The sequence below is a fragment of the Condylura cristata genome, unplaced genomic scaffold (genome assembly GCF_000260355.1).
Source record: "Condylura cristata isolate star-nosed mole 26May11 unplaced genomic scaffold, ConCri1.0 scaffold00002, whole genome shotgun sequence".
In the NCBI taxonomy this organism is placed as follows: Eukaryota; Metazoa; Chordata; class Mammalia; order Eulipotyphla; family Talpidae; genus Condylura; species Condylura cristata.
The window spans coordinates 63,113,871-63,141,084 of NW_004567103.1; the positions used below are offsets into that span (position 1 = coordinate 63,113,871).

The 27,214-nt window shown below is 36.0% G+C and overlaps 1 protein-coding gene across 2 annotated transcripts in view; it reads right to left on the reverse strand.

Moving 5' to 3' along the window:
- ACVR2A (activin A receptor, type IIA) overlaps positions 1-17,841 on the reverse strand; it is an 86,473-nt gene extending 68,632 nt beyond the window's left edge. Inside the window, exon 1 of one of the 2 annotated variants that reach the window (XM_004674672.2) lies at positions 17,129-17,841. In XM_004674672.2, the coding sequence (XP_004674729.1) occupies positions 17,129-17,183 (55 nt within the window). In that variant the 5' untranslated portion in view covers positions 17,184-17,841. The remainder of the gene's footprint in view (positions 1-17,128) is intronic. The other variant, XM_012727167.1, reaches the window with a different exon arrangement.
- Between the last annotated feature and the right edge of the window lie 9,373 nt (positions 17,842-27,214).

The window sequence follows — 27,214 nt, forward strand, 5'->3', positions numbered from 1 at the left end:
CACATATACTAAAAACTAAAGAGTATAACTGCTGAATGATATGCTAAGAGAATGCTTAGTTTTGTGAGAAGCCCCCTGTCTTCAAAGGTAGCTATGCCATTATGCCTTCCCACTAGCAGTGAATTTCCCTGTGTACATCCTTGCCACCATTTAGTATTGTAAGTATTCTAAATTGTGGGCATTCTAATAGGTATGTAATGACATCTTACTGTTATAATTTGCATTTCCCTTATAAAATGGGGAGCATCATCTGTCACAATTTAAAAGTAACATTTTGTATCATAACTGCATAACCATAATCTTATACAACTGTATAAATTGCACAAAGTACCTTTATAATTTCATTTTCCAAATGAGGAAACTAGTAGCACAGAGAGATTAAGTAAAACTTGCGCTAAGGTATCGAGCCAGAAAACAATGAAGATAAAACACCAGGCACTCTGGCTCTAATGCTATCAACCTACATCAAAACTAACACTTTACTAAAAGAATCTGGAGAACTCAAACAATTATAATAATATAGAATATGGTAAGCCATACCATAGTGATGGGGGGGGAAAAAAAGTTCAATAGTGCAGTTGAAACCAATACTTATATAATATAGCAATAGTTTCCATTGCAAAAGCAAGAATCCCCACACAATTTGAGAAAGATGGACACATTTTATAAGGCTCTGTGATCTTTCCCATTCAATTATCCAGATTATGCTTTTATCATGTTCTAGTTAAGAACAACAGCTTTCCTATCAATCTTTTTCTTCCCAAGACTATTCTAAAGTTAGAGATCAGAATCCGTATAAACCAGCTTTCACCATATTTGCTAATATCTCAATATATAAGAAAAAAACAGGTATGTCTCAAATGTGTATTATGCTTTCATGTACTTAAAACAGTACTTAAGTACATGAATCTAGACTAACCAACTGTTGCTTAAGAAAGGCTCTACTGTAGTAACTAAAAAAGAACTATTTTTAATTAGGACACCAAAATTGCAAGTCTCCAAATTTAAGATTTCTGTCAAAAGTAATAGCAGTCTATTTTACCTATATCCATGCGTATATGACTGCAGGGAAACAGTCAATCTAAATGGTGAAGTGGCTCATGTACTTGGATTCCCCTCCTCTTTCTCCTTTCACTTAAAGACAAGATTATATTACTCTTCCTCACTAAACCTCAACCTGAGTCCTTACTGTTTCTGGTTTAAGAGCTCATAATGGTGGTAAAGTATGAAGGCACACAGATTGTAATATAGGCAGAAGAAAAAAAAATTAAGGCAAAATTCTTTGGGCTCTCCTTTCCTACACACCGTGTTATTCTTCATATACAACTATTTTCTTTCAGCAGCCCTTTCCTAATGCCTTGTCTTACATATATATATAATCTGGTGAGGTACCATCAATGGTAATATTTTTGTCCTCTGAAACACAATGGAAGTCATAAATGGCTTTTTCCTACAGGAAAAACACAGTAAGATGGACAAAGTGAATATGCTAAAATAAAGCAAGCATCAATTTGAATCTAGTTTTAAGACTTATTATGTATTTCCTCACTTGTAAAACAGGTAACTAAGGTATTCAGCAAGCAGCTAAAAGCCTGCCTTTGTATTTTTTCCTTTGGACTTCATACACAATAAGAGGGCAAAAATATCTCAGGGTCAGTATCTCATTATGGTTCTGCTTTGTGTATCCTAATGATAGGTGACAATTAGCAACTTTTCACGTGCTTGTTAGCCATATGTATGTCTTTGCAGAAGTGTCTATTTAGGTCTTGTCCCCATTTCTTCACTGGGTTGTCTTTTTCTCTTTGCTGAGCTATATGCAAGATGGATTTTAGATGGATACACTGTCAGATGTATAATGTACAAATACTTGCTCCTATACAGCAGGGTGTCTTTGCTTCTATCACTGCGCAAAAGCTTTATTAATTTAATGTAGCACAATTGTTTATTTTAACTTTTACTTCCTTTGCTATTGGAGTCCAGCCCCCAAAACATCACTGAAGCCAAGATTATAGAGAATTTTGTGTGCTTTATTTTATATATTTGATAGCTACATGACTCACACTAAAGTCTTTGATTCATTCTGAGTTAATTTTTGTAGGTGGTGTGAGATAGTAGTCTAGTTTTATTCTCTTGCACAGAGCTATCCAGTTTTCTCACTACCACTTGTTAAACAGACTCTTCTTTCTCCATTTTATACCCTTAGCTCCTTCATCATGTATAAACTACACATAAAAGTGTGAACTTATTTCTGGACTTTCCATTCTATTCCACTGGTCTATGTGCTCACTTTTATTACTATACCATATTGGTTTGACTAGTATAGTTTTATAAGTATAGTACAATATAGTATAGTATAGTCTAAGAATATCATGCCTCCATTCTTTTGAAGATTCAGGGTCTTTTGTAATTCCATTATATAGCCTAGTAATGTTTGTTCTATTTCTTGGAAGGAATTCCATTGAATCTATATAATGCTTTGGCTAAGGTCATATTAATAATGTTAATTCTTCCATTCTATGATCAAGGAATAGCTTTCCTTTTCTTTGAGTCTTCGCTATTTTCTTTTAATATTGTCTTAGCTTTTATAATACAAGTCCTTTTCCTTCCTTGCTAAGTTTACTCCTAAGTACTTAAATGACTGATAGGATAATATTTTCTCAGATTTTTTTTTCTTGCACTTCTTTATTTGTATATAGGAACACAACGTATTTTTGTATATTTCTAGCCTGTCATTTATTGAATAGATTTGTCTCTAATAGTGTTTTAGTAGTCTCTTCAGGGCTTTCTATATACATTATCATGTCACCTGCAAATAGTGATAGTTTTATTTCTTCCTAGTTTGGATTCCCGTCTTTTTTCTCCTCACTTCTCTGGGTAGGATTTCCCAATCGATGTTGAATAGCAGTAGTGAAAGTCCTTGATTTTAGTTTTCAGCTTCTTATCATTTAGATTAATATCACAGATGGCTTTTATTGTGTTGAGGTATACTCCTTCTACCCCCCCATTTCTTTGAAAGTTTTACCATAAATGGATAAACTTTTTATCTAAACAGTTCATCTACTGACAGGATCATATGACTTTTACCTTTATTTTGCTGGTTTGGTAAATTATACTAATTGATACTGAAACAAACTTCTATCCCTAGAAGAAATTCCACTTGTAAAATCTTTTTGATATATAACTAAATTCAGTTTGCTTAGTTTTGTTTTTGAGGAGTGTGCATCCATGTTAATCAGGAATATTGGTGAGTAGTTCCCCTTTTCTTATTATGTCTTTGCTTTTGGTATCAGAGAAATGTTGGCCTTGTAAAATATGTTCGTAAGTATTTATTCTGCCTCAATTTTTTTCAAAGAGTTAGAAAGGGATAGGTATTAGTTTATTTTTGAAGGTTTTGTTAAGAATTACTAGTGAAAGTTACATGGTTCTAAGTTTGAGTAGACTTCTGATTACCATTTCAATTTTCCTGATTGTGGTTGGCCTGTTTTAAGTTTTCTATTTCTTCCTGATTCAGTCTTGGAAGGTTGTATACTTCTAAGAGAGCTGCCCATTTCTTCTAGTTATTCAAACTATTGGCACAGATATTTATAGTAGTCTCCTATGCACCTCCTTATTTCTAAGATGTCTGCTGTAACTTCTTTTTCATTTCTGATTCTATTCATTAGAATTTTTTTGGGGGGGTGAGCTTTACCTAGAGTTCTGTCTGTTTTATTTTCTCAAAGAACCTCCTAGAACCTCCTAAGGATTCACTGACTTTTGAATTGTCTTTTATTTCTTTTTCAATTAATTCTGCACTAACTTTTAATAGTTCTTTCCTCCTATTGGGTTTTGGTTTTGTCTGCCCTTTTCCTAGTTCATTATAGTATAAGGTTAGGTTAATTACTGAAGATCTTTCTTCCTTTTTAATATGGGCCTATATTGCTATACACTTCGTTCTTAGCATTGCTTTTGCTGCACCTAATAGGTTCTGGTAGTCTACATTTTTTCATCTATCTGCATATCTTTTTAATATGTCCTTTGATTTCCTTGCTAACACAATATTCTTCCAGTAGTTTCAGTAGTAGTTTCTTCCCTGGTTCTAAGTTTCTAATGTTGTTCTATCTCACATTAAAAAAAAAGGTCTTTCCTACGTTGTGTGGTTGATCTCAAGTTTTATGCCATTGGATCAGAGAAAATACTTAATATGATTTCAATCTCAGTGAACTTACTGACACTTGTTTTGTGATCCAAAATGTGGTCTTCTTGAGAATGTTTCGTGTGCATTTGAGAAGAATATGTACTTATATATCAATAATCACTATGAATTCAAATGAACTGAACTCATCAATTAAAAGACAGAGAGTGGCGCAGCAGCTTAAAGCACAGCACTAAGAAGCTAAAGCCACTTCAGCATGAGTTCTATCCCCACCCCAGAGGTAACTCACATGGTGCAGCAGACCTCTCCTGACCCGCCCGTGGCTCCTCTCAGCAGTGTACCTTGTCAGTGGGCCTGTTCTGCTCCCCATTCTGTCTCTGGTAAATCTTGTCACCGCCCCTGCCTCTGGTCTGTACCCCAGCTCGTGTGCATGAATAAATAAATCTTAAAAAAAAAAAAAAAAAGGCAGAGAGTGTCTAATTGGAGCAGAACACGTAACCCAACTATCTGCTGCATCCAGGAAACCCATCTGAGCTCCAAGAAAAACTTGGAGGATTTTTGAGGATTTTTACATCCATGTTCATCACGAATATTGGTCAGTAGTTTTCTTTTATCATATCTTTGCTTTTGGTATCAGAGAAATGTGGGCCTTGTAAAATATGTTTCTTCTTCCTCAACTATTTCAGAGTTTGAGAGAGACAGGTATTAGTTTATCTTTAAAGGTTTGGTAGAATTTACTAGTGAAACTTGTCTGGTTCTAAGTTTGAGTAGACTTCTGATTATCACTTTAAAACAAATGCTTGAATAACAATCCTACAGGCAAATAGGAACCCCTTAATTTTAGGGGGGAACAGCAATACTTACATAGGATAAAAGACTTTATATATATATATATATATATATAAAAGACAGCAAAAGAGAATGAACACTACATAATGATATCAGTATATATGTACCAAACGAAGGAGCATCGAAATATATAAGGCAACCATTAAGAAATCTAAAAAGAGACATTGGCAGCAACAAAACAGTAGTAAAGGACTTCAACACTTCACTTTCGTCAATGGACAGATTGACCAGATAGAAAAACAAGCAATCACTTTAAAAAATCAGTTAGCTGGCCCTCCCTGGCGGTGCAATGGGTAAGGGTGCAGTACTGCAAGCTCGCTGCAGCTGCTTCAGTGACAGTTCGATCCCCAGCCCCAGAGGTGATCCATACGGTATGGCAGACCTCCCCTGACCCACCCACTGCACCCCTCAGCAGTGTACTTTGTCGATATGCCTGTTCGGCTTCCCACTTCGTGTATCCTCTCACCTTCCCTGCACCTCTGGCTTGTATCACATGTCTGTATGCATAAGTAAATAAAATAAAAGCCTTTAAAAAACAGAGAGAAAGTTAAAAAAAAAAATCAGTTAGGGGCCCTCCAAGGTGGCACAACAGGTTGAAGTGCAGCACTGCAAGCAAGCCATAGCCACTTCAGTGCAGGTTTAATCCCCAGGCCCTGAGGTGATCTACATGGTGCAGCAGATCTCTCCTGACCCAACTGCTGCTCCCCTCAACAGTGTTGTCGATCTGCCTGTTCTGCTCCCCGCTCTCTCTCTGGTAAATCCTCTCACCGCCCCTGCTCTGCATGCATAAATAAAAAATAAGTAAATCTTAAAAAATTTCAACTAGCTACACTGTGCCCCAGTTCTATATGCATAAATCAATCTTTTAAAAAATCAATTAGACTACACTGATTTAATAGTCATTTAAAGGGCACTGCTACCACACCTAAAAAATCGAGTGTCATTCTTTTAACTTTGAGTTTTCATTTTCTCCTCAGTGCACTTTAAAGGGTACTTATGGAAGTAATTTCAAATCTTAGTTTAAGATAATAATTAGCAAATTCTATTCTCCATGAAGCTCTACTACCAAGTAACAAAGGCTAGAAATCATTCCTCATTCTGATCCTTTATATAGGATAATAATAAAATAGCCTATAACATTTATAAGGTGAAACTATACTTTTTAAAAGTCATTTCTTTTTAAGCAGGTTTTCCTTTTTAAAAAATATTTTTATTCATTTATGCATACATAACTGGGGTAGAAGTCAGAGGTGCAGGGGAGGTGAGAGGATTCACCAGAGACAGAATGGGGAATAGAACAGGCAGATCAACAAAATACACTGCTGAGGGGAGCAGCGGGCGTGTCAGGAGAGATCTGCCATGTCATGTGGATCATCTCCAGGGCTGGGGATTGAACTCACACTGAAGCAGCGGCACTAGCTTGCAGTGCTGTGTCCTAACCTATTGCACCACCAGAGAGGGCCCGAAACTATACTTTTTGATAGACTAATTTACCAAAGATAATCTGTTTTACCTGCTTCCAGAATGAAAGAAAATAAAGAATCAGTCAGTAAGACATTGTTTAATTCTGTCAATTTTTATCTCTTGTGGTGTTATCTCTGTAATAATGCAGTTTTTACTAATCAAAGATGCTGCTGTTGAATTTCTGCCAATATAGTTTTCTCAGTGCCAAGTACCACCTCCTCCTCATACCAACCATAGAGGATTGAAAACTTTCAGATAAAATTATTCAAGCTGATTTAGGCCTAGAGGCCAGAGTACAGAGTGAAAATAATAGCCCATAGAATTAACTATTTATCCTTTCAGCCTGTGCTGAAAGATCTTGATAGCCTTTGTAAAGATAATCAAATTTCTAAGAATTAATACACAAATTTTGCTGTATTTCTACTTCTGCTTTCAATCATACCAACAATATACCATATTACAAGTTTAAAGCAAGTAAGTGATCATGTAAAAAACACATTTGAAAAGAAATCAAAGTTTCATAGAGAAGCACAAATGTTTAGTAAGAATGCAAATGGGCAGATGTATAGAATCTAAAACAGGAATTTGCCACAAAAATTCAATAATCCCTGATCTATGGTTTATTTTCTGAGGTTTCTGTTGTTTTTGAGATACTGTATTCAAAGTTTCCAAGTGCATAATAAGACTATTCATTTTTTAAAGTAATAAAAAAGGAAAAATAAACTGACTTAAAAAAATATACAAGAGGAAGGCTAATAAAGGCAAGATTTATAATATAGAAAAATGTCCAAAACTAGAAGTGATCTTGGAGAGTTGCTCTAGCTTACGCTGATGTTTCAGACTTCTGTTCTCACCTCTGTATTTCTGTATACTTGTAATGTTTCCGAAATGACTATCAAAGAACTCTGCTCCCTCTATCGTTCATATTTCACTCTAACTCCTTTCCACATTAAAACAAAAGCTCTGCATGATCTTGTTCCTGTCTTTGTCTCCAGTCCCACCCCACATTAATTTCTTCTGGTACCAACTATTTATTGAGGTTCTACCCAGACAGAAGCTGTACAATGCCCTGGGTGTACTGTGGCAAAAAAGTGAGATGTTGTCTCTCACAGAACTTACATTTCAGCTGTGGAAAGGACAGATAATAAGTAATAAAATTAAGTAATTGGAGATTGTGTTATGTGATGTGTGGCAAATAAAAAATTACCTTCATCGGAACCTTGTTTATTTGCTTGTATGTTTGTCTTTCTGTCAAGTACATATGACAGTCTGTAATTCTTTTATTCACTTGACTACTTTATGAGTAGAAGTTCTATGGAAGTATAATCATGTCTATCTTGCTCCTGGGTGCATTCTAGGCACTTAGCACAGTACCTAACAAGTAGTTCAATATTTATTAGTGAATGGTTATTTAATATTCCTTAATTTAGAAATGAATAAAGACTTACTAGTCCCAAAGGCCAAAGAAGAATCAGTGGAAAAACAAGAATTTTTAGAGACTTACATATTAGTTTAGAATATTAAACCATTTCAAAGCACTAATTTCAAAACTCAAATGATGGTGTTTTCAAAGCTTACAGCTGGTGCCAAAAACAGACTGAGAATCTTTCAAGACTTCACTTTTTTTTTTTAAAAAAAAAGAATTATTTATTTATATAGAACCGGGGTACAGGCCAGAGATGCGGAGGATGAGAGGATTTACTAGAGACAGAGTGCGGTGCAGAACAGGCAGACTGACGAAGTACACTGCTGAGGGGAGCAGTGGGCAGGTCAGGAGAGGTCTGCCATGGCATGTGGAACTCCTCCAGGGCAGGCGGGGATCGAACTCATACAGAAGTGGCTTAAGCTTCTTAGTGCTGTGCTTTAACCCACTGCACCACCAGGGAAGGCCTCAAGACTTCACTTTTACATGAAAAGTTTTAAGATATTTAATATTAAAGTGAAATTGCCTAAGAAAAATATTTTAAATTCCAATCAAAAATAGGGAAGATTTCTACCAGTGTTTCCTTGTAATTCATGCTGTACCTTAAAGAAATCCTTTCAAAGGAACCATGATATCTGAATTGTCTAAACATATTCTGATATCTACTTGGCACTCTATTGATGTTTTCCTTGGCTGAATTATTGGGTCAGAAATTTCATAGTAACTGAGAATTTACCAGCAAGTTAAAATATAACCCCCCAAAATGAAATTAATATTTTTAAATGTTTTAGAGACTACATTTTAAAAAATAGGGCTTAAAGATAGATTAAAAGCTAATGTATGTACATAAGGTCTACTATGAACTACTTATTATGTCATCTAATACAGCTTGGTTTACAAATAAAAAAAAAGTTTCAGAAAATTGCTAAGATCTCCTAATTTGACCATGTTCCTTCCTCTTAAAATAATGGCTCAGATCCAGCTTGATTTATCATGTGTAGTCATAAAGATGTGAAAACTAACAGATTTTTCCTAATAAAGATCTCATCTATGTAAAATATAAATTGCAAAATTAGTAATCATAACTAGGAAAAATCCTTTCTCTAAGCTTTCTATACACACAGGTTTATTTCTAATACACTAATTTAAAAGTTCACTTTTTAAATTTTCTGAGAAGTATTATCTCCCCACATGTGTTCTTTCTAATAATTCTTATTGTTTCATGTTTATCTTTTTCAGAAACTTTAGAAGAATAAAGTGATCACCAATTTGACTATAGCTACAAAGAAAATAGTTAACAAAAGGAAAAGGTGTTTTAATCTAGCTGAATTAACTGAAAGGTTTATGAATCTGACATGAAAATACCAGAACACCAAGAATACCAGAATATCATATACCAAGTTCAGAATAGATGCTAAATCTACTTCGATAGGCCACCAGATTTAACTACACTTTACACAGATTTCAAAGAATAACATCTGGCTGACCCATATGAGTAATTAATTACTGGGATTTGACCATTATTTAGCCACAATCAACATATTGAGCTACTAGTACTTAGAATTCTTTCACTTGACTTCACAATGGGGAAAAATCCATCATACAGTGTCTGCCCTGGTAAGGAAATAACTACATACTCTCATGTTTCTTACGTATTTATTTTTTTCAAGTCTATGTCTATATTTTCATTCATGCTTATTATAATCTAAATCCATGTCTGTTTTAAGAATATCTTTAGTTATGAATATGCTTCCTGGTTTCCTCTGATTTGTTATTTCTTTACCAATTTAGCAATCTTACCATTCTACCTTACTCTTTAAACTGCTTCTCTGTCCTATATTCCCCCATATATGTATTTGGGACAACTATCAGGATAGATATCATTCAGTGTTAAACCTCCTGTCAATTTTAATTAATTTTCATGTGGATTTAACTCCTTAAATTGAGTTGATTATTTTTTCAAGCACTTTCAAACAACTTTTCACCACATAAATCTCTTTCTCAAATTTAGTCAAAATTCCTCCACTCATTTTGCATCCCAATACTGGTCAAGTTTACTCGCAAGTTCTCTTTGTATTCCTGATTCTATTTCATGCTTTTTCCTTTACATTAAGAAAAATATCATTTTCTCAACTTCCTGGTAAGATATTTGTTTTTAGTTTTAATATCTACTTCCTCCAGTAAACACTTTCTAAATGAAGAGATGTGACCTCTTCAAATTTACGAGTTAATTTTGTTTTAATAATGTGTATGTGTGTGTGTTTTAATTCATTACTCTAGTACAGAATAGAGAACTCAGAGGAGGTTCATGTTCTCTGTTAGGGCCAATTTTCTCTATATTTTATATCTAGGCACACACTCTCTATTGTATACTAAATAATGAACATAATTATCAGTGCACATATAATTCAGTGCACATAATTACTCACATACTTTCCTTCTCTAAGAGTATTGGGGTAGAGTAATGGAAGACTGCTGAACTAATTTTTTTTTTTTTGAGAAGTTTACAACTCATTAGTTAGTCATTGAACTAATGGATCATAATCAACCTTTGGTTTTAATGAAGTATAATATAAAGCTAAAAGTGACCTTTACAGTAAAATTTACTTCATGAAATGCTATTTCTGATATACACAAATTTATGCATATGGGAACTGAGTCACAATACAATATATATTTTCTATTGTGGATTATGGTCAAAAAAGTTGAAAGCCACTGAACTTGAAGATCTCTAAGATGCCTTTTTAATCTATACTATTCAAATTAAATTGAAAGATTTAATCTAAGGACAAGAGACACAGTATTTAGAAAGAAGGAAAGAACTTTAGGATACCAAAAATGCAAACAGCAAAAATCACTTTTTCTTAACAAAGTATCCCAAGTAAACTCTAGTCTTAAAGAACATAAAACTTTTAAAGTAGGATAACAATTCAGAGATCACCTAACTCAATTTTCTCATTTTCACAAATAAAATGAAAATTCAGTCCCAGAAAAAATAAAATAAAATCCACCTCTTTCATTCCATAAACATTTGCTGGGTACCAATTGCATACCAGTTTCTAGGTATGCAATCTGGGGATATCAAGAAGACTTCTTCAAAGAGCTCTGTCTAAGGTGCACAGAAAGCAAGTAGATATTTGCAGTAATTACTGAAATCAAGGTCATTTATAAGGTGTTTGTTACAAGAACAGATGGCAATTTATTCAATTTGGGTTGGTGGCAAAAAAAAAAAAAATGTTCCAAAGTGGTAATACATTTCAACTATAAAAGAATTAATCAGAAAGAAGAAAAAAAATGTACAAAGATACTACACTGACAACAATAAAGGAAGACACATTCAGGAAACTGCAAGTCAATTTTACTTAGCTGGATATAGGGCTCATGCTGAGGAGGAGCAACAGCAGCACACCTAAGTTTTAGACAGCATCTAATTTTCAAACCACTCTGTAAATTAGACACTATTAGGCTCTCCATTTTGTAGATAGCAAAACAGAAGCACATATGTTGAAATGACTTACCCAAGGTTCAGTTGTGGAGCAAGATGTAAACTAAGGCATCCTATCAGTAACTCCAGAACCTATACTCTTAGTCACTACACCAAGAGGTTAAAGAAAATAGAAACCAAATGACAAAGGACTTGTATGCCATTCTAAGACTAGATTTTATGCTATAGGTGACTCACAGTGAATTGAAGGTTTTAAGCAGGAATGACATATTCAAGCTTATTTTTTAATGAGGCCAATCTGGCAATTATGAGGATGGACTAGAAAAGGAAAGAGTGACAAAGAATATTTAGGTGTAGTTAGAAAAGCACTATAACAACTCAGGTAAGAAAAATGACAGTACTGGCACCAGAATTCAAGTCATGTCTACTAAGCATCACAAACTACTATTTGTCCAATATCCTTAAGAATCTCTTATTTGTTTTTCCTTAAGCTCATTATTTTGACAGTTTAAGAAATCCAACCTCAAAGACAACAACATATTCCCAGTAAGTCCCTTTATGTAACAAAACTTGAACACTAGATATACAGGGAATATGAAAGTGACTAACAAATGTAATTGGAGAGATGACAGAAAGTTAATTGTTTTCTATAGTAGTTTTCTTAACCTTCTTGGTTTCTCCTCCTTCCTCTATACACTATTCCTGGAACTTTCATATTCAATAGTCAATTTGAAATCAATGTTCTGTCTAGACATGACTATTATAACTTAACAGAATTAAATCTACCACAGAGGATGTCTAATGTGGTCCCAGCCATAGCAATAAATAAACCCAACGATCTGGTCAAATTCTGGCTTAAACAAAGACCATGAACATATAACAATGAGACATTTTCTGAAAACAGCAAAGAGTTAAAATAGGTGTGCGTGTGTGTGTGTGTGTGTGTGTGTAAATGTATATAAAATGGAATAAGATAATCTAAAGTTCATGCCATTTGATTCCAAGAGAGTAACACTACCCCCAGGAATGTGTGTGGTATTGCAGAAAACAACAAATGAAAAAGAACAGTGGGAAATACTACCTAGTCAATTCTCAGGCACTTTAAATTCAATCTGTTTCATTTAAACCATGCGTGAGCCCTCCTGTGCCACCCTTCGGGGTAAGCAATGAGTGGATTCCAAAAGCAACCAGCTACAATTATAGGAAAGCAAAGAAGGGACAGAGTGGGAAAAGGAAGGCAAAGGAGCGGGGAACATGGTAAGGGAACTATAATGAAAGGAAATAAAAATCACAAGTTATATAAAACATAGAAAAAAAGGTGAATGAGAACTAGTGACCCCAATATCAAAGGCGGCCAATCTTACCTAACTACTGAGAGGCACCATACATGTGGCAACAGAAGAGAGCATGAAAAGACAGATTTACATCAGAGACTTATGAGACACTGAAGATAAGAAATAAGTACTTACAAAAGAAAAAAGAATAGGTTTATAATCTAAAGGAACCATTTAGAGATTAAAATCTCATTTAATTACATTTTACTTCTCATGAAAAGTGAGTCTGGTAGACCCAAAAAGGTGATAATGCCAATAGTATGGGAGAAATGCATAAGGGAAGTGAATTAGAGAGACAGTAAGAGTCTTATTTGCATACATTGTATAAAGAGTGACAGCAGAATTTTTTCTCTCAATTAAGTAGTGCTACTCATTTTAAGAGTTTCACTGTAATTCTTATTCTGGCTGACTAAGTTACTTCTTTAAAATCAGAGTTCAAAACAAGGTAAGCACTTCTTAATTATGGTCAAATTTTAACCTTAAAAGGACAAGGGTCCATGATAGATCATAGAATATTACTTAGTATTACCTAAATGACTCCCATGCTAACAAAACCCAGCTAATGATTCTCAAGAATATGATGCAATCAAAAAAAAAAATCACTTGAAATTAAAGTTAGAAACACAAAGAAATATCTTTTTTGTAACTCTGATATTACGCCCTGAAATCATTCAGGGGGCATGTAATGATAAACATTATGAACAAAACTTTGAGGCACCATGTTATACACACTCACATGACATACTTTCGGGCACCATGTTAAACACACACACACACACACACACACACACGTGCTGCCATGCCACCCAGTGATTTCAATAATCATCAAAGAGAATATTCTTAAAGATGATTATTAAGCATATTACTGGATCATAAGCAAATATAATTAAACTTGATAACTTGACCAATCATTCTTCATATCCCTGAATATGCAGTCTTTATGAGAAGTTCATCACAAGTGATGGAGAGAATTTATACTTAATAGTCAGCAAAATATTTTTATTAATTTCTAACAGGATGAAATAATGTATATACCCTTAAAAAATGTGCCTGCCAAATTCCAATAGTCTCATTTTAAAAGAAAGTAAAAAAAAAAAAAAAAGAAAGAAAGAAAACTCAATACAGTGACCTGGAGATAATCAATACCAAAAACTTGTAAAAATGAGATGAATGATAGGGAAGAGGAGAGAGTTCTTTTACTGACGTACTAATACTTTAAAAAATTAAGGGTTCAGAATAGTACTTCTCAGCCTAAACACTACTGACATATTGAGACAAATAATTTTGTTGTGGAAGGTGGCTTTTTGTGTTATACAGTGATTAGCAGTATCCCTGTCCTCTACATTAGATGTTAGAACTGTGACAACCAAAAATGTCTCCAAGTGTGGAGAATGGGTACTTACATGAAGAGGGACCAGGAAGCAAAAGTTATCCAAGTTTGACAACTATTAGTTTATCATAAACAGAAAAAAAAAATCAAAATTAATTGGGGAAAATGGGTAGTTTTTTTCTGACTTTGGTAGCTCAATATATTTTAATTTGATCACAGATTACATTTAGGACACTCTGTTTTAGGAAACAAAACATTTAATATCTCTTACTTGGTTAGCCAAAGTTCAGAACAGTCCCAGAAGATTCAATGTACTGCCAATTCCCCCTCCAACCACAAACTCACCGAAATGCTCATAGTCACACAATACTGCCTAGGTGAATTGAAGAAAATACAATCATCATTTTATTATTTCACAGAATACATGGACCACACAATTCCAGCTCTAAAGCAGTAGTCAGAACCCAAAGGAATTTTCAATTTTATTTAATACAAATCATACCACAACAGCTCCATCATTGGGTAGGTAGGATAGACCTAAATACTAGAGCAACTAAATTCATTCTCGCATTTTAAGAAATTAATGAAGAAAGAAATTGTAGAGAAAGATACCACAATGTTTTAAAAACAAACAAGAACCCAACAGAAATAGATTTGTGTTTTGAAACAAGCTGAAGAATAAGAAGAATGAAAAAAATTCAAAATCAAAAGGAACCTGAAGGCACTTCAAGATGAAGGTAAACTCAACAATGTTTCCCCTAGGCCAAAGGAAAAAAAATTATATACTTGGCTGTATCTTACAGCAAAAGTCTACAAAATCAGTCTCCAGAACATACCATCAGATGCAAACTGAAAAATCAAAGTCCACATGAAACTATAAACATATATCCAAACACCTGTAATTAAATGCTATTCACTACTGTTCTTTCCACTCGATTAAAAAAAAGCCAGAAACAAACAAAAAAATGACAAATATTTTGATTCCCCTAAAATAGCCATACAGGTTACATGTTACATAGAAAAATCATTTTAAAAGAAACATAATAATCTTTTAAAGGGTGCATTTAATTCCTTACAAAAGCTCTTTAAAAAAAAATCAGGCATTTTAAGTACTAAAATTCTTTATGTATAAATATGGATTAAAGTCTTAAAGATTATTTCAATTATCTTCAACTTGAATTCAATTATGAAAGTTATTTTTAAAAACTATGTAACTATGTGATACTAGTTTAGTGTAAGGAATATCTATATGCTTTATAGCAACAAAATAACTATTTCACAATTTTAATTATTAACCTCCTGGCCAGTGAAAATAATCTTACAAGAAACTAATGCTCCAGCAGAGAAAGCTGCAAGATCTGTAGCCTGCTTTTCCAGAAGTAATACCTTGAGACTGCTCAAGAATAACCTCTTCCACCAATTAGTGTGACTCAGGTGGGTTGGGGGTGGGGGACAGCAATAATGTACACAATTCCTTGGTCAGTGGCCATGATGCCCCTCCTCCTCAAGGGCAGATCAGAAAAAGAGATTTGAACAAGAGAAGCCACCACCAGAACATATAGGGGCAGAGGAGAAAGAGTAAAACAGGAAAAATAAAAACTACATGGTTAAGACATGTCATATAAGCAAGAGATTTAATGGTATTAAGGTCTTCATTCATTTCAGAGACTCCATTGTTTATCTTCCTCCCCAAAGCTTGCACAAAAAGAACTGTCAGCCTGCCTTAAGCATGTTCCTTCTTCCATTTAAACAGACATGATTCTTTTGGTTAATCTCTGGCAATGATCGCCATTTCACAACACATTCAGCCCACCCGGAACTGATCAATACCACTACAGACATAAGACTAGACTTTATCCATTTATTAACCACAAGGAAATGTACCATTCAGCAAAATTCTATACATTACAAAAGATTCTATTAAAAGGGGGAGATGGGAGGGACGGACACACACACACACACACACACACGGACACACACACACACACACACACACACCCCACAGAGGTACACAAAGAAAAGACTACCACCCTCTAATTTCCCTGTGGCAAGAGATAAAGACCTGGCCATAAAACCTGTCAATTTGCACCCCCTCCCCATCCCCTTTAGAGTCTATCTCACAGTCTAATAACTGATTATTGAATTTTACGATAAATAGATCCATTGTGACTTTTAAATTGTTTCATCTACCTAAATATGTTACATACACATGAATACCTTTGAAGATGCTGTGCTAATTTATCGAATTTCCAGTACAAAAGACTAGATAGTTCTCCAACCACTGGTTGCAAGCAGAGAACAGTCTCACAAAATCAAAATTTCAAATAATAATATGGGATCAGATTATTCTTCCTACCTGTTTTATGACTACAGCATATCTGACAGTATGAACAAAATCAAGCAGGCTGTTCTAAACTGAAAACAATGCTTCAATACAAAACGTTTAAAATAAGTATTCCGTAGGTAAGCAAAATCTATGCCAAAAAAGAGCACACAAATGGTGGTTGAAAGCCAGCACATTACCAACACATAGCAGTATACCTCTTCTGCACTGGGTTATAGTTAATACTCTGACAACAACTACAACTATTTTTAACACTGCTGGACACTGAAGTTGAAGAAAACGTGAGGGGAGATTCAGATGAAATTGCTAAGGTGATGCATTGTTTCTCACGGTCAAAATTAAGTAGCATCTAGGTTGATCTCTGACTTGATCTCTAGTCACCAGTGAAGCACTAATTAAAAAGACGACAAAAAAATAATAATACAACCCTTATTTAAGAGTATACCAAATGGCATTTTGGAATAAGCCTTTCAGGTCTCAAGCCTTTGCATAAATTGTCACTTGTGGTATTTGCGGCTTAATTGCAACCCAACCAGCGCTGTCATCCAGTGTTATGGCCACAAACCATGACTTTCTCACTTCCACAACAGAGCAGTCACTCATTAGTCGGCCAACCTAACTCAAAACGAGAAAAATTTACGGGTTTGCAGATCACAATTAGACCAGGGAGGTGGCAGCCGAGGGAGTTTCAAAGTAGGAGGAAACGTCCCCAGGTTCCACTGAAGCTCGCCGACCCAACAACAACCGTGGCCGCCAGCAGCGGCAGCAGCGGCAGCAGCCCCGCCGCACCGCGCTCCAAGCACCTACCTGAAGAACAAGAGATAAGAAAGACGGCAAACGCCAACTTTGCAGCAGCTCCCATTTTCCCGAGGCGCCGGGGAATCCGTAGCAAGTTCTCGCTAGATATCCAGTTCCCTGGGTCTTCCTCAGAGACAAACCTCCTGGTGTAAAATCAACCGTCATAAAACATATTCGGAAGCCCCGATCCAAAAAAAAAAAAAACGTTCACGGGGTTTAAAAAAAAAAGCACAATAATAAAAAAAAAAAAATGCACCACGGAGAAAAACCGCCACACACAAGCACAACACACAAAACCAAACCACGAAAAGCCAACAACAACAAAAGCGGGTTTAAATCACTGTCAAAATCACTGTCAGTTCTGCTCGCCTCTCGGGTCTCTCGGAACAAAACGCCAGGCTGAGGCGACGAGGAGGCGGCGGCGGCGGCGGCGGCGTCCGCTGCTGCCCGGACAGTCCGGGAACCGAGCTAGGTCCGACGTCCGGACCGACCTTCAACCCGGACACCCAAAGTCCGCGGACCACTGGCGACCAAGCTCGCGGCGGTGGCGACCGAAGCAGCGGCAGCGCGGGGTAGGAGTGGCGGGCGGCGGCAACGGCAGCGGTGCAGACGGCGGCCAAGTTCTGGTCCAGGCTCTGGCTCCGGCTCCGGGCTCCGGGCTCGGCCGCGTTTTCGGTCCCCTGGCCTTCACCGGCCCCGCCCCCCCAACTTCCGGTTCCGGTCCGAAGCTGGAAGCTAGGCACCGCGAAGGAAAGCTCCGCCGCGGCGGCAGTGGCAGTGGCGGCGGCGGCGGCGGCGGCGGCGGACGGGCGCAGCGCGCGTGCCGGGCCGGGAGCGCGAGGAGATTGTCGGGGAAACGAGGCGGGAGCGGGGGAGGGGTGAGAGCGAAGGCGGGGCTGGCTGGAGGGTGAGGAGGCGGGGCGGATTGAGGCTCAATACCGCGAGGCCTCGGCGTCCGGCCTGCTTGGCCTGCTGAGCTGTGGGATCGTGTGGGCGGGCGACTGGTTGCGCTCTGGGGCCAGGAGCGCCAGGTTTCCCAATCGCACCCCACTGGCCTTCTGCAGCGCACGCGAGAATGGTCAGGGGGAGCCCAAAAGGGACAGGCCCCAAGGTCTGGTGGGTGGCCGCTGGTTCTTCTGAGGGGGCATCTGCGGCGCTTCGATTTTCCTCTGGGGGGACGCCTAGTCCGCTCTGAGACTCCCGGCGCCGGAAGGAGGTGGGAGCCGGTCGGCTGCGCCTGCGGAGCTGCCCCAGCCAGCTCGTAGCGCACGAGCTGGTATCTGTCCCCTGTGTTTGCGATGCTTTCCACCCATGTGGCTTCTGCTTAAGCGTATGGTCTTTCAGCTAAAAAGAAAAGGAAAGAAAAGACAAACCCGCGGAGGGTAGGCTGGCCACCAGTCGGGATATCCACTGCAGTTATCGCGATCTGCAATTTGAATGCATTCCCACCTTCCCTTTTATACACAAAGCATTGTGTTAAGAACTGTTCTGCATGAATAGGTTCGAAAATACTTTTTACGCGATGAAAAGAAAACCTGTGGCTTTCTATTGACATGTGTGATGGTCTGACAAGTATTTACTTTTTCAAATTTTAGTTCTTTTAGACCCGATTTTTAACCTTTTAATCCAAGTTGATCACTTCACAATGAGCTATTCGAGGCACGAATGGGCTCCAAAATGTCAATATAGGAACCTATCTCGAGAAGCCCACAGTATTTGCTATAGTCGGAGTTGGCTATAGAATACAAAATAAAAAGTAAAGTTACTACTAGTTTTTTCATTTACCACAAGTCTGCGAGCTCCGCAGAGGTAGGAGTTCTTCCCTACCTCCCCCATTTTATCCAAGCACTTAGAGTATCTAGCATATATAAGTGCTTAATATAAAATTTTAAAAGTGACTAGGAGATTATCATTTTCTTAAATATAATATTCCACAAATTTTTATTTTTTTAATTAAAATAAAACAATTATATGTAATTCCAGTTTTTCTTTTAGCTTACTAATTCCCATGTTTCCCACATAAAGCCAAGCCTTCACCCTTGTATTTATAGTGTTTTATTTTTCTCTTCCTCTAAATTACGCTGTATTTCTGTCTATTAAGTTCATCCTGTAATTATCTGCCCATTTCTATAACTTGTCAAGGTTATTAGTAATCATTGTGGCTCTTTAAACTCTCTCCAAGATTTCTAGTTCTCAAGTCAGTCATGGTGCTTAGAATTTGACTGAAACTGTGCACCAGTTTAGAAAGTCCCAAGTTGGTCTTCATTATTTCATCCTCAGGATTTCATGAGCTGATCAGATAAATAAAACCTCCCATTCCCTGTTAACTAAGTTGCCACTAACATTTCAAAAATGAAGTTTGGATTTTCTTTAGTACCACCTTCACTTCATTCAGTATTTTGCTGTCAGTTAAGCCCTGGATCAGGCTCCAGTGTTGTCTTACCTCTGCATCACTTCAGTATTTTTTGAATTGTGAAATCACTGCAAGTGGAATAACCAGAATAACCGGTAATCAAACTGAAACTTGAAAATACAATTTTTATCTTACCACCCAAATATGCCATTGTAAGGATATGAAAGATGAATATTATTTTTCTGTAGTATGAAGGAAGTAAAAGAAATTTTCAACAATATTATTTTCAATTAAAGAGTTAAAGTGATACCACTGCTGTTATTAGTATCCAGTTACATTATTTATCTATTTTGTTCCCAAATCTGTGTTTATCCTCACCCTTGTGTTTTTTTCAAAAACTCAAAAATAATTCAACTTAGTGAGGCATGAGAGTTCTGTGACTAATTCCCTAGGAACACAGTGCTTAAAAAGAAAATGGGCATAACTGCAGCTAAGCCTACTGCCCTTCTTTCCTTTTTATTTCCAAGAATCACTTTTTCCTATCTACAAATCCAACACCTCCCCAATTCAGTGCAAACTGTACAATCTGGATTTAGGGAGAAAGTGAGAAAGGAGAAGGAAAAAATAAATGAAGCATGAAAGGAATTCTGGCCTACTGGAGCAACAGACATGTTAAACAACTTCAGTGAATATATCACTCAGTCCACAAATCACTCGAGATATGGCCCTGCAGCCACCCCAATGCTAGAGCCTCAAGTTTAGTTAAGAAGTTCAGTTGAAATACAAGTTATTCCCTTGAGAAGCATGTTTCAGTGTTCAAGTGTGTATTGGCTAGATGAGGATACAGGTAAACAAGTGTCACAGACTATTCCCAGAAACTGATAAAACTCAAAATGGTATGGACTAGATTTAAATCATCAACTCTCAAGCAGAGCTGGAATTCAGCTGTGCTGGAATCCAACTTGCCTTTGAGATAGAGCAGTAAGCCATGTGTTGTGAGAAAATTCATCTTATTCACCTGTCTGGAAATATCAGCAGTCTCATATACACAAGAAATGCCAAATCTCTTAAGAAAGAGTATGAGGAACACTGAGTTCCCTTAGATGAAAGTATTTCTGCTACTTTCTAGCTACTATGAAAGTCTAGTCCTGTATTAAAATAACAAGGGCATTCCTGAAGTGGCAAAAGTAATAAGTTTTAATAGAGGAACAAACTTGGTAAATCCAAAAAGACATGTAATTGACCTGAGTGAGTATTGGTGAGTATCCTCCTCTCCCAACATCCTCAAGGTGTGAAGAAAACTACCTATAAGCCTATTCTTTTTTTTTTTTTTATTAGACAAATAAGAATGAGTGAAGAGCTGAGGGATAAAATATTAAGGCAGAATAAGATAGGAAAGTGAGCTAGAAGAATTAAAAGAAACTGCACCTCTGATGGAAATAATATATCCAATGTTTTTATTAAAAGGTTATACTAACCCAGTTAGTAATATAAATCTCAACAAGTAATTGGTTTCTCTGTAACACCCCAAGGGTAATATTTGATTTCCTGCCCCCTCCATATACACCTACTATCACCTCTTTCAAAATAAAATAAATGTGTGGGAAACTAAGAGTAGACTTGATTGGGTTTTTTGTTTTGTTTTGTTTTGTTTTTCATGATCACAGGTGTTTAGTATTATAACTATTCAATTTCTAATAGTTTTTTAAAATGTATTTTACAAATAATATATTTACAGTGTTTATAATATATAACCTCTAAACTGAAAGCAGAAACAAAGTAAAGTACTTTTGATCCTGTATTTGCCTTTAACCACTGCTCCATTTGAATTTTTTAGTCAAATGTCTTTAAAGAATCTTTATATTGCCTCCAGACTTGTATTTAGCATTTTTATTTTTCTTTACTCTTGACACATTCAAATCTGTTTTTTTTTTTGCTGAAACTATTCTCAAGGAGATTGATTATCTCCATGAAATCACATTTAATCACCCCTTATTATTTGATTCTTCAATTTACTGTCTACCAGATACAATATTGTTTATTCTTTTGTAAAAAGTATCATTCTTTTGTAAAACATTCTAATGTATGACATAGATCTCTGTTGGTTTTACCTCCTCTCGCTAGCTGCTACCTTTATATCAACTTTCTAAGCTTTTTTTTTTTTTTTTAATTTTATTTATGGTTACAGAACTGAGGTACAGGCCAGAGTTGCTGTGGGTGAGAGGATCCACCAGAGACCAAGAACAGGCAGTCTAGTGAAGTACACTGCTGAGGGGAGCAGTGGGTGGGACAGGAGAGATCTGCCATGCCATGTGGGTTAGCTCCCTAGCCGGGGATCGAACTTGTGCTGGAGTGGCTTCGTAGAGCTTCATAATGCAGTGCTTTCACCCGTTGCACCACCAGAGAGAGCACAACTTTCTAAGCTTTTAATCTACTCCCCAAATTTCTTCTACTTTGCATTCAGATATTTTCATTCATTTCTATGGTGTTAAATAGCATTGGTACACTGAAAATTAAACTTGTACTGTAGTGTTGCATGTTCCCCCAAACTCAAGTCATCTACATCCAGTTGCTTACTTTATATCTCCATTTGAATATCTCACAGGTACCTCAAATTAATATTCACTATCCATCTCTCTACTCCTTCCTGTCAGATATCCTTCTAAATCTCATCTCAGCAAACTAATTCCTCATATTTGCTTACGGAATAAAAGGTTCATTCAATTCATCAACAAATTCTGTCATTTCTATTGCCAGTTGCATCTTGAATTTCTCCACTTCTTTTCATTATATGCAGTGACATCTTGCCTGATTTACTGTAACACCGTTGTAAGCTAGTTTTTATTTTGTTATTCTCTTACAAATGTTCTTATATGACAGTGAGTAATCCTTTAAAACATACTTGAGACCACATACCTTAATTAAAAGTCTCCAGTGGCTTATTGCTTTACTTTGAATAAAATCCAAGGAACTTTTCTTTGGCCTACCTTGCATAGTCTGGAACCTGTTTTCCTCTCTCCCTAGAGTTCTGCCTGGTAATGACAGTGACCAGGGAGTTAACACTGAAATGATAGAAAATGTCACTGGCAATGAGTAGAGTCAAAAAATTGATGTCAAATCATTCAGAGAGCTAATAGATCATTTGTTAGGATGTTATAACCATCTAAAATGGTGGTAAAGATTAGATTTGTGAGTGAAAACACTAAGACTTCAAGAATACAGGGATATGACTTAGAGGCTCTTAGGTGACATTCCTCATGTTATCAAAACAAAGATAAGTGGTTTTCAAAATGTTTTCATATATGTTCCTATTTGGTTTTCATGACAACTCTTTGAGGTAGATTGCATTGGTAATGTATTTATCATTTTATAGGAAAGGGAAAGAGCTGATACTCAGAAATATTACAAATGTACTAGCAGTTATAAGGTGACACATGTTAAAGAGAATAAAATTATTGTCATGTAGTTTATAATAAGCAAATTTAAATAATAAATATTTAAAGAGTTTCTTTTAAAGACATCTTATGTAAAAGTATATTTTAAATTAAAAATTCCTTTTTTCGGAAGCATATACCATGCAAAGTAAGATAAAGTACCAGGGAATGGTGTATTTCCTCCCTTTTATTATATAATGAAAATATTTGCTAAAAATCTGTGCTGGGCCCTCCCTGGTGGCCCAAGAGGTTAAAGCACAGCACTAAGAAGCAAAAGCCACTTCCTCATCAGTTCGATCCCTGCCTGCCCTGGAGATGATCCACATGGTGCGGCAGACCTCTCCTGACCTACCCGCTGCTCCCCTCAGCAGTGTACTTAGTCAATCTGCCTGTTCTGTTCCCCACTCTGTCTCTGGTGAATCTTCTCACCGCCCCAACACCTCTGGCTTGTACCACAGTTCTGTATGCACAAATAAATAAATCTTTAAAAAATTAAAATCTGTGCTGACTGCTCATGGGAATGCAAACTAGTTCAACCAGTATGGAAAACTGGGGTTCCTCAAACTGCTAAACATGGACCTTCCATAGGACCCAACAATCCCACTCCTAGATATCTACCCAAAAGACACCAAAGATCTAATTCAAAAGGATACCTGCACCCCCATGTTTACTGCTGCTTTACTTACAATTGGAAAGACATGGAAACAGCCCAAATGCCCAAAAGTGGATGACTAGATTAAAAAGATGTGGTATATGTACACAATGGAATATTACTCAGCAACCAAAAAATAAAATCAAAACATGCCTTTTGCAGCAACATGGATGGATCATGCTTAGTGAAATAAGACAGAAAGAAAAGGAAAAATACCAGATGGTTTCACTCATAGCAGGAGTATAACGGACAAGGCAAGAAAATAATAAAAATAATGAACAGCTATATACCAGAGACAATTTATGGGAGTGGAGTGGGAGATGGGGTCAAAAACAGTGGGGGAAGGGAAATGCACTGGACTATGGTGATGGCACATGGGTGATTTGGTAATGAGAAGCCCAAGGGAATTACAACTGAGATGGGAAAATACACAAAATGGTGTAAAAAAATTATTTAAAAAAAAATCTGTGCTGAGAGATCATAAAATTTGGGAATAATTATTTAAAACTTCATTTCTAATGAAAAATAAGGAAAAGAGTAGGTGTGGATTTATTGTTATTGTGTACAAATGTAACTTGCACTTTGACAATATAAGAAAAATACATGTATAAGATATATAATACTTTTTACTATTTTCAACAAAATCTGTGGGGGAAAGAGAATTACTGTCCTTTCTATTTAAAAAAAAAATATTTTGTTTTCTTTGGCTTAACTACATTGGATGTTCCCACCTGTTTAAGCATGCAAATTAAACAAAACACTTAACTGCACTTTATTGTGCTTCACTTTAACTTAGATGTGAAGAATTTTAATCAAAGCAGTACTGAGGCTTTAGGGGAAACTGAACTATAGGAAAACTTGTAGTAATATTAACTGGTCAAAATACATTGTGTACATTTCCTTAAATTCAAAAATCTGTTACTACTAGCTAGTGTTGCAAATAATACATAATTTTATCCCATTTTTCAGGTGAACAAATACAAAGGTTAAATGGCTTGCCTAGGGGCACAAATTGAATCAGCAGAAGAAGTAGGATTATAACTCCAAACTACTGATTCAAAGCTTAGTCCAATGAGCCATGCTGTTTCTCAAGTAGTAAGCATATTAATTGTCCCTCCAAGCAGGAAACGGAGTTCTAAATGGAGCATGTCCCATCCAGAAGACCTATACAACATAGTAAAGAGACCTACTTTTGCACTTCCAAAAAATAAAATCACACAAAGCTGTCAATTACCTTTTGTTCTAGGCAATAAATATAACAAATTCAAAAGTAACATAGTATAGTGTTACTGCACTGAATTTTGTACTCATACAATGCAAGTTTGTTTTGATTTTGTTTGTTGGTTTTACATTAAACCTGGAATACACTGAATGGTGAATTTTCAGTTCAGGACACCTATATCATATCACAGTCCATTCCCATTTGCCCCTTTGTTATTTAGGCTAACCATAAAGAATTAGAAATTGCATAAATTTTATTTAATATTTACATAAATACTTTTATTATGTCAAGTCTACCAGGAAATAAAATTTTTCTGACTCAATTTTAACTGCAGTTTTAAAACCACGTATGAGAAGACTATACTGAAAGTAGAGATTAAGGGAAAATTGCAAATTAATGATTCAACTTCTACTTGTGGCTATGATAGAATAGCTTTTATTACATTAACTAAATTATTGAGATCAACTAAAAATAATATGTGTAACAACTGAAGTCATTAGAAAAGAACTATAAAATCCAATATTAAAGGAACTAAGATCCTACCCAGTGAGGAAAAAAAAACTATAATGAACTGAATCCCACATTACCTCAACTTTTCATTTGTGTATTTGTACTCATGACATGAATAATAGGGGCTAAAAAGAAAATATCTGCCTGGCTTTATGCCAGTCTCATTTGTTTAGGATGACAGATACTGGGTTTTGAGGCTACGAAAGTGATTAGGACTTGAGAGACTAAGACACGTGAATTGAGAATAGCATAGAAGAGCTAGCCCAAACTTCTGCTCAATAACTTTCAATTTGTGTCCTGACTCTTAAACTGTGCAGGGTAAAATGTAGAAAAACTAAATGTACAGGAACATCCAGAAGGTTTAAAAACTAGGCAAAGGTTTTGGCAATCCAAGAAGACAGAGATGAAAGTTTAGATACCACTGAGGTTGTACAATCCAAGTATATAACTTGGGTTTTTAGAGGATAACCCAAGAAGTATTCTCCTTAAAAATTAAAATCTATGCTGTAGTAGAATGAACTGGAAACTGAGAAAGTTAACAAAATCTGAAATTGAGCACTGACTAGTGAAGTCAGTCCATACTTTATATGACTAGAATATATTAAATCCTTTCTGGAAAAAGTTAACTTCATATTGGTTCTGTAGTTTTATGGTATCTAGTATAAACAAACAAACAAAAATACTGAAACCAAAAATTGAGGCCTAAAAAATTAAATATGGATTTACAATAGATTATAATCTATAAAAAGGGTTTATTAAAGGCCCACTTATAGTTCCTTTTTCCTCCCCAATATTATATTTACTAATATAAATATTATATTATATTTACAAATACTTTTATGTGTGTCTTGACAATTTGACACAATTATGAATCATTTTATGTTCACCATACTTTGGGTTATTGAGCTTACTGGGTCTACCTATTAATGGTTTTCAGCCAACCTGGCAAATGATGACTATTGTTTATTCATATATTTTTCCTTTTTCTTCTTAGATGCCTATCATGCATGTTTTTGTGCCACCCATTTTCATATTTATTTAAAAAAAAACTTGTTTCAAAGACTGGAACATCTCTAATTTAAATTGTTTGCCTACGAAGATCAACATCGAATCACTGAGGGTCAGATTCTTTTTAACTTCTATTTCTTCCTGTGTAGGGCCCACACTTTTCCATGTCTTAGCAAGTCTTACAATTTTTATTATTTAAACAAGGAATTTTTCTCATATAATGTGGTAATTTCAGAAACCAGAAAGAGTCCCCTTTGTACTGTTTATTGTTGTTGCTATTATAGATTGTTTAGCAATTTTCCTGAACTAGTTCTGAAAAAATTTTTATTTTTTGTCATATAATAAAAATGAGGGTCTCTACAGTTAGGTTATTGATTAGCTAACAATTAATTGTAGGAAGAGTTCCTTAAATTTCTTGAAACAATGTGTCCAAAATTTTGTCAAGAGGTTCCTTGTGTATTTGTTTGTGTTTGTAAAGAAGCCTTTATTCTAGCATTTTATGTCTACTTTAGCTTTCACTTCCTGTATGTGCAGGCTGTGCTTAGAAGTAAGAGGACAGTGCTTTCCCTGGTCTTTCTGGATCATGCATACATCCCTGCATATCACATACATGTCATTTTCTAGACCCTCAAGAATATGTTGGAGCTTTTCCAAACCCACTAAGGACATCTCATATTCCAGATTTAACTTTTAAGATTTTTGGTAAGTCTCTTACTTATATAAGATAGTATCTCTTTTATTTACTTATTTTTATGCACAGAACTGGGGTACAGGGCCAGAGGTGCAGGAGCAATTAGGTGATTCCCCAGAGACAGAATGGGGAGCAGAATAGGCAGACTGACCAAAGTACACTGCTGAGGGGAAGAGTGGGAGGGTCAGAAGAGGTCTTCTGCACCATATGGGCCATCCCCCTGGC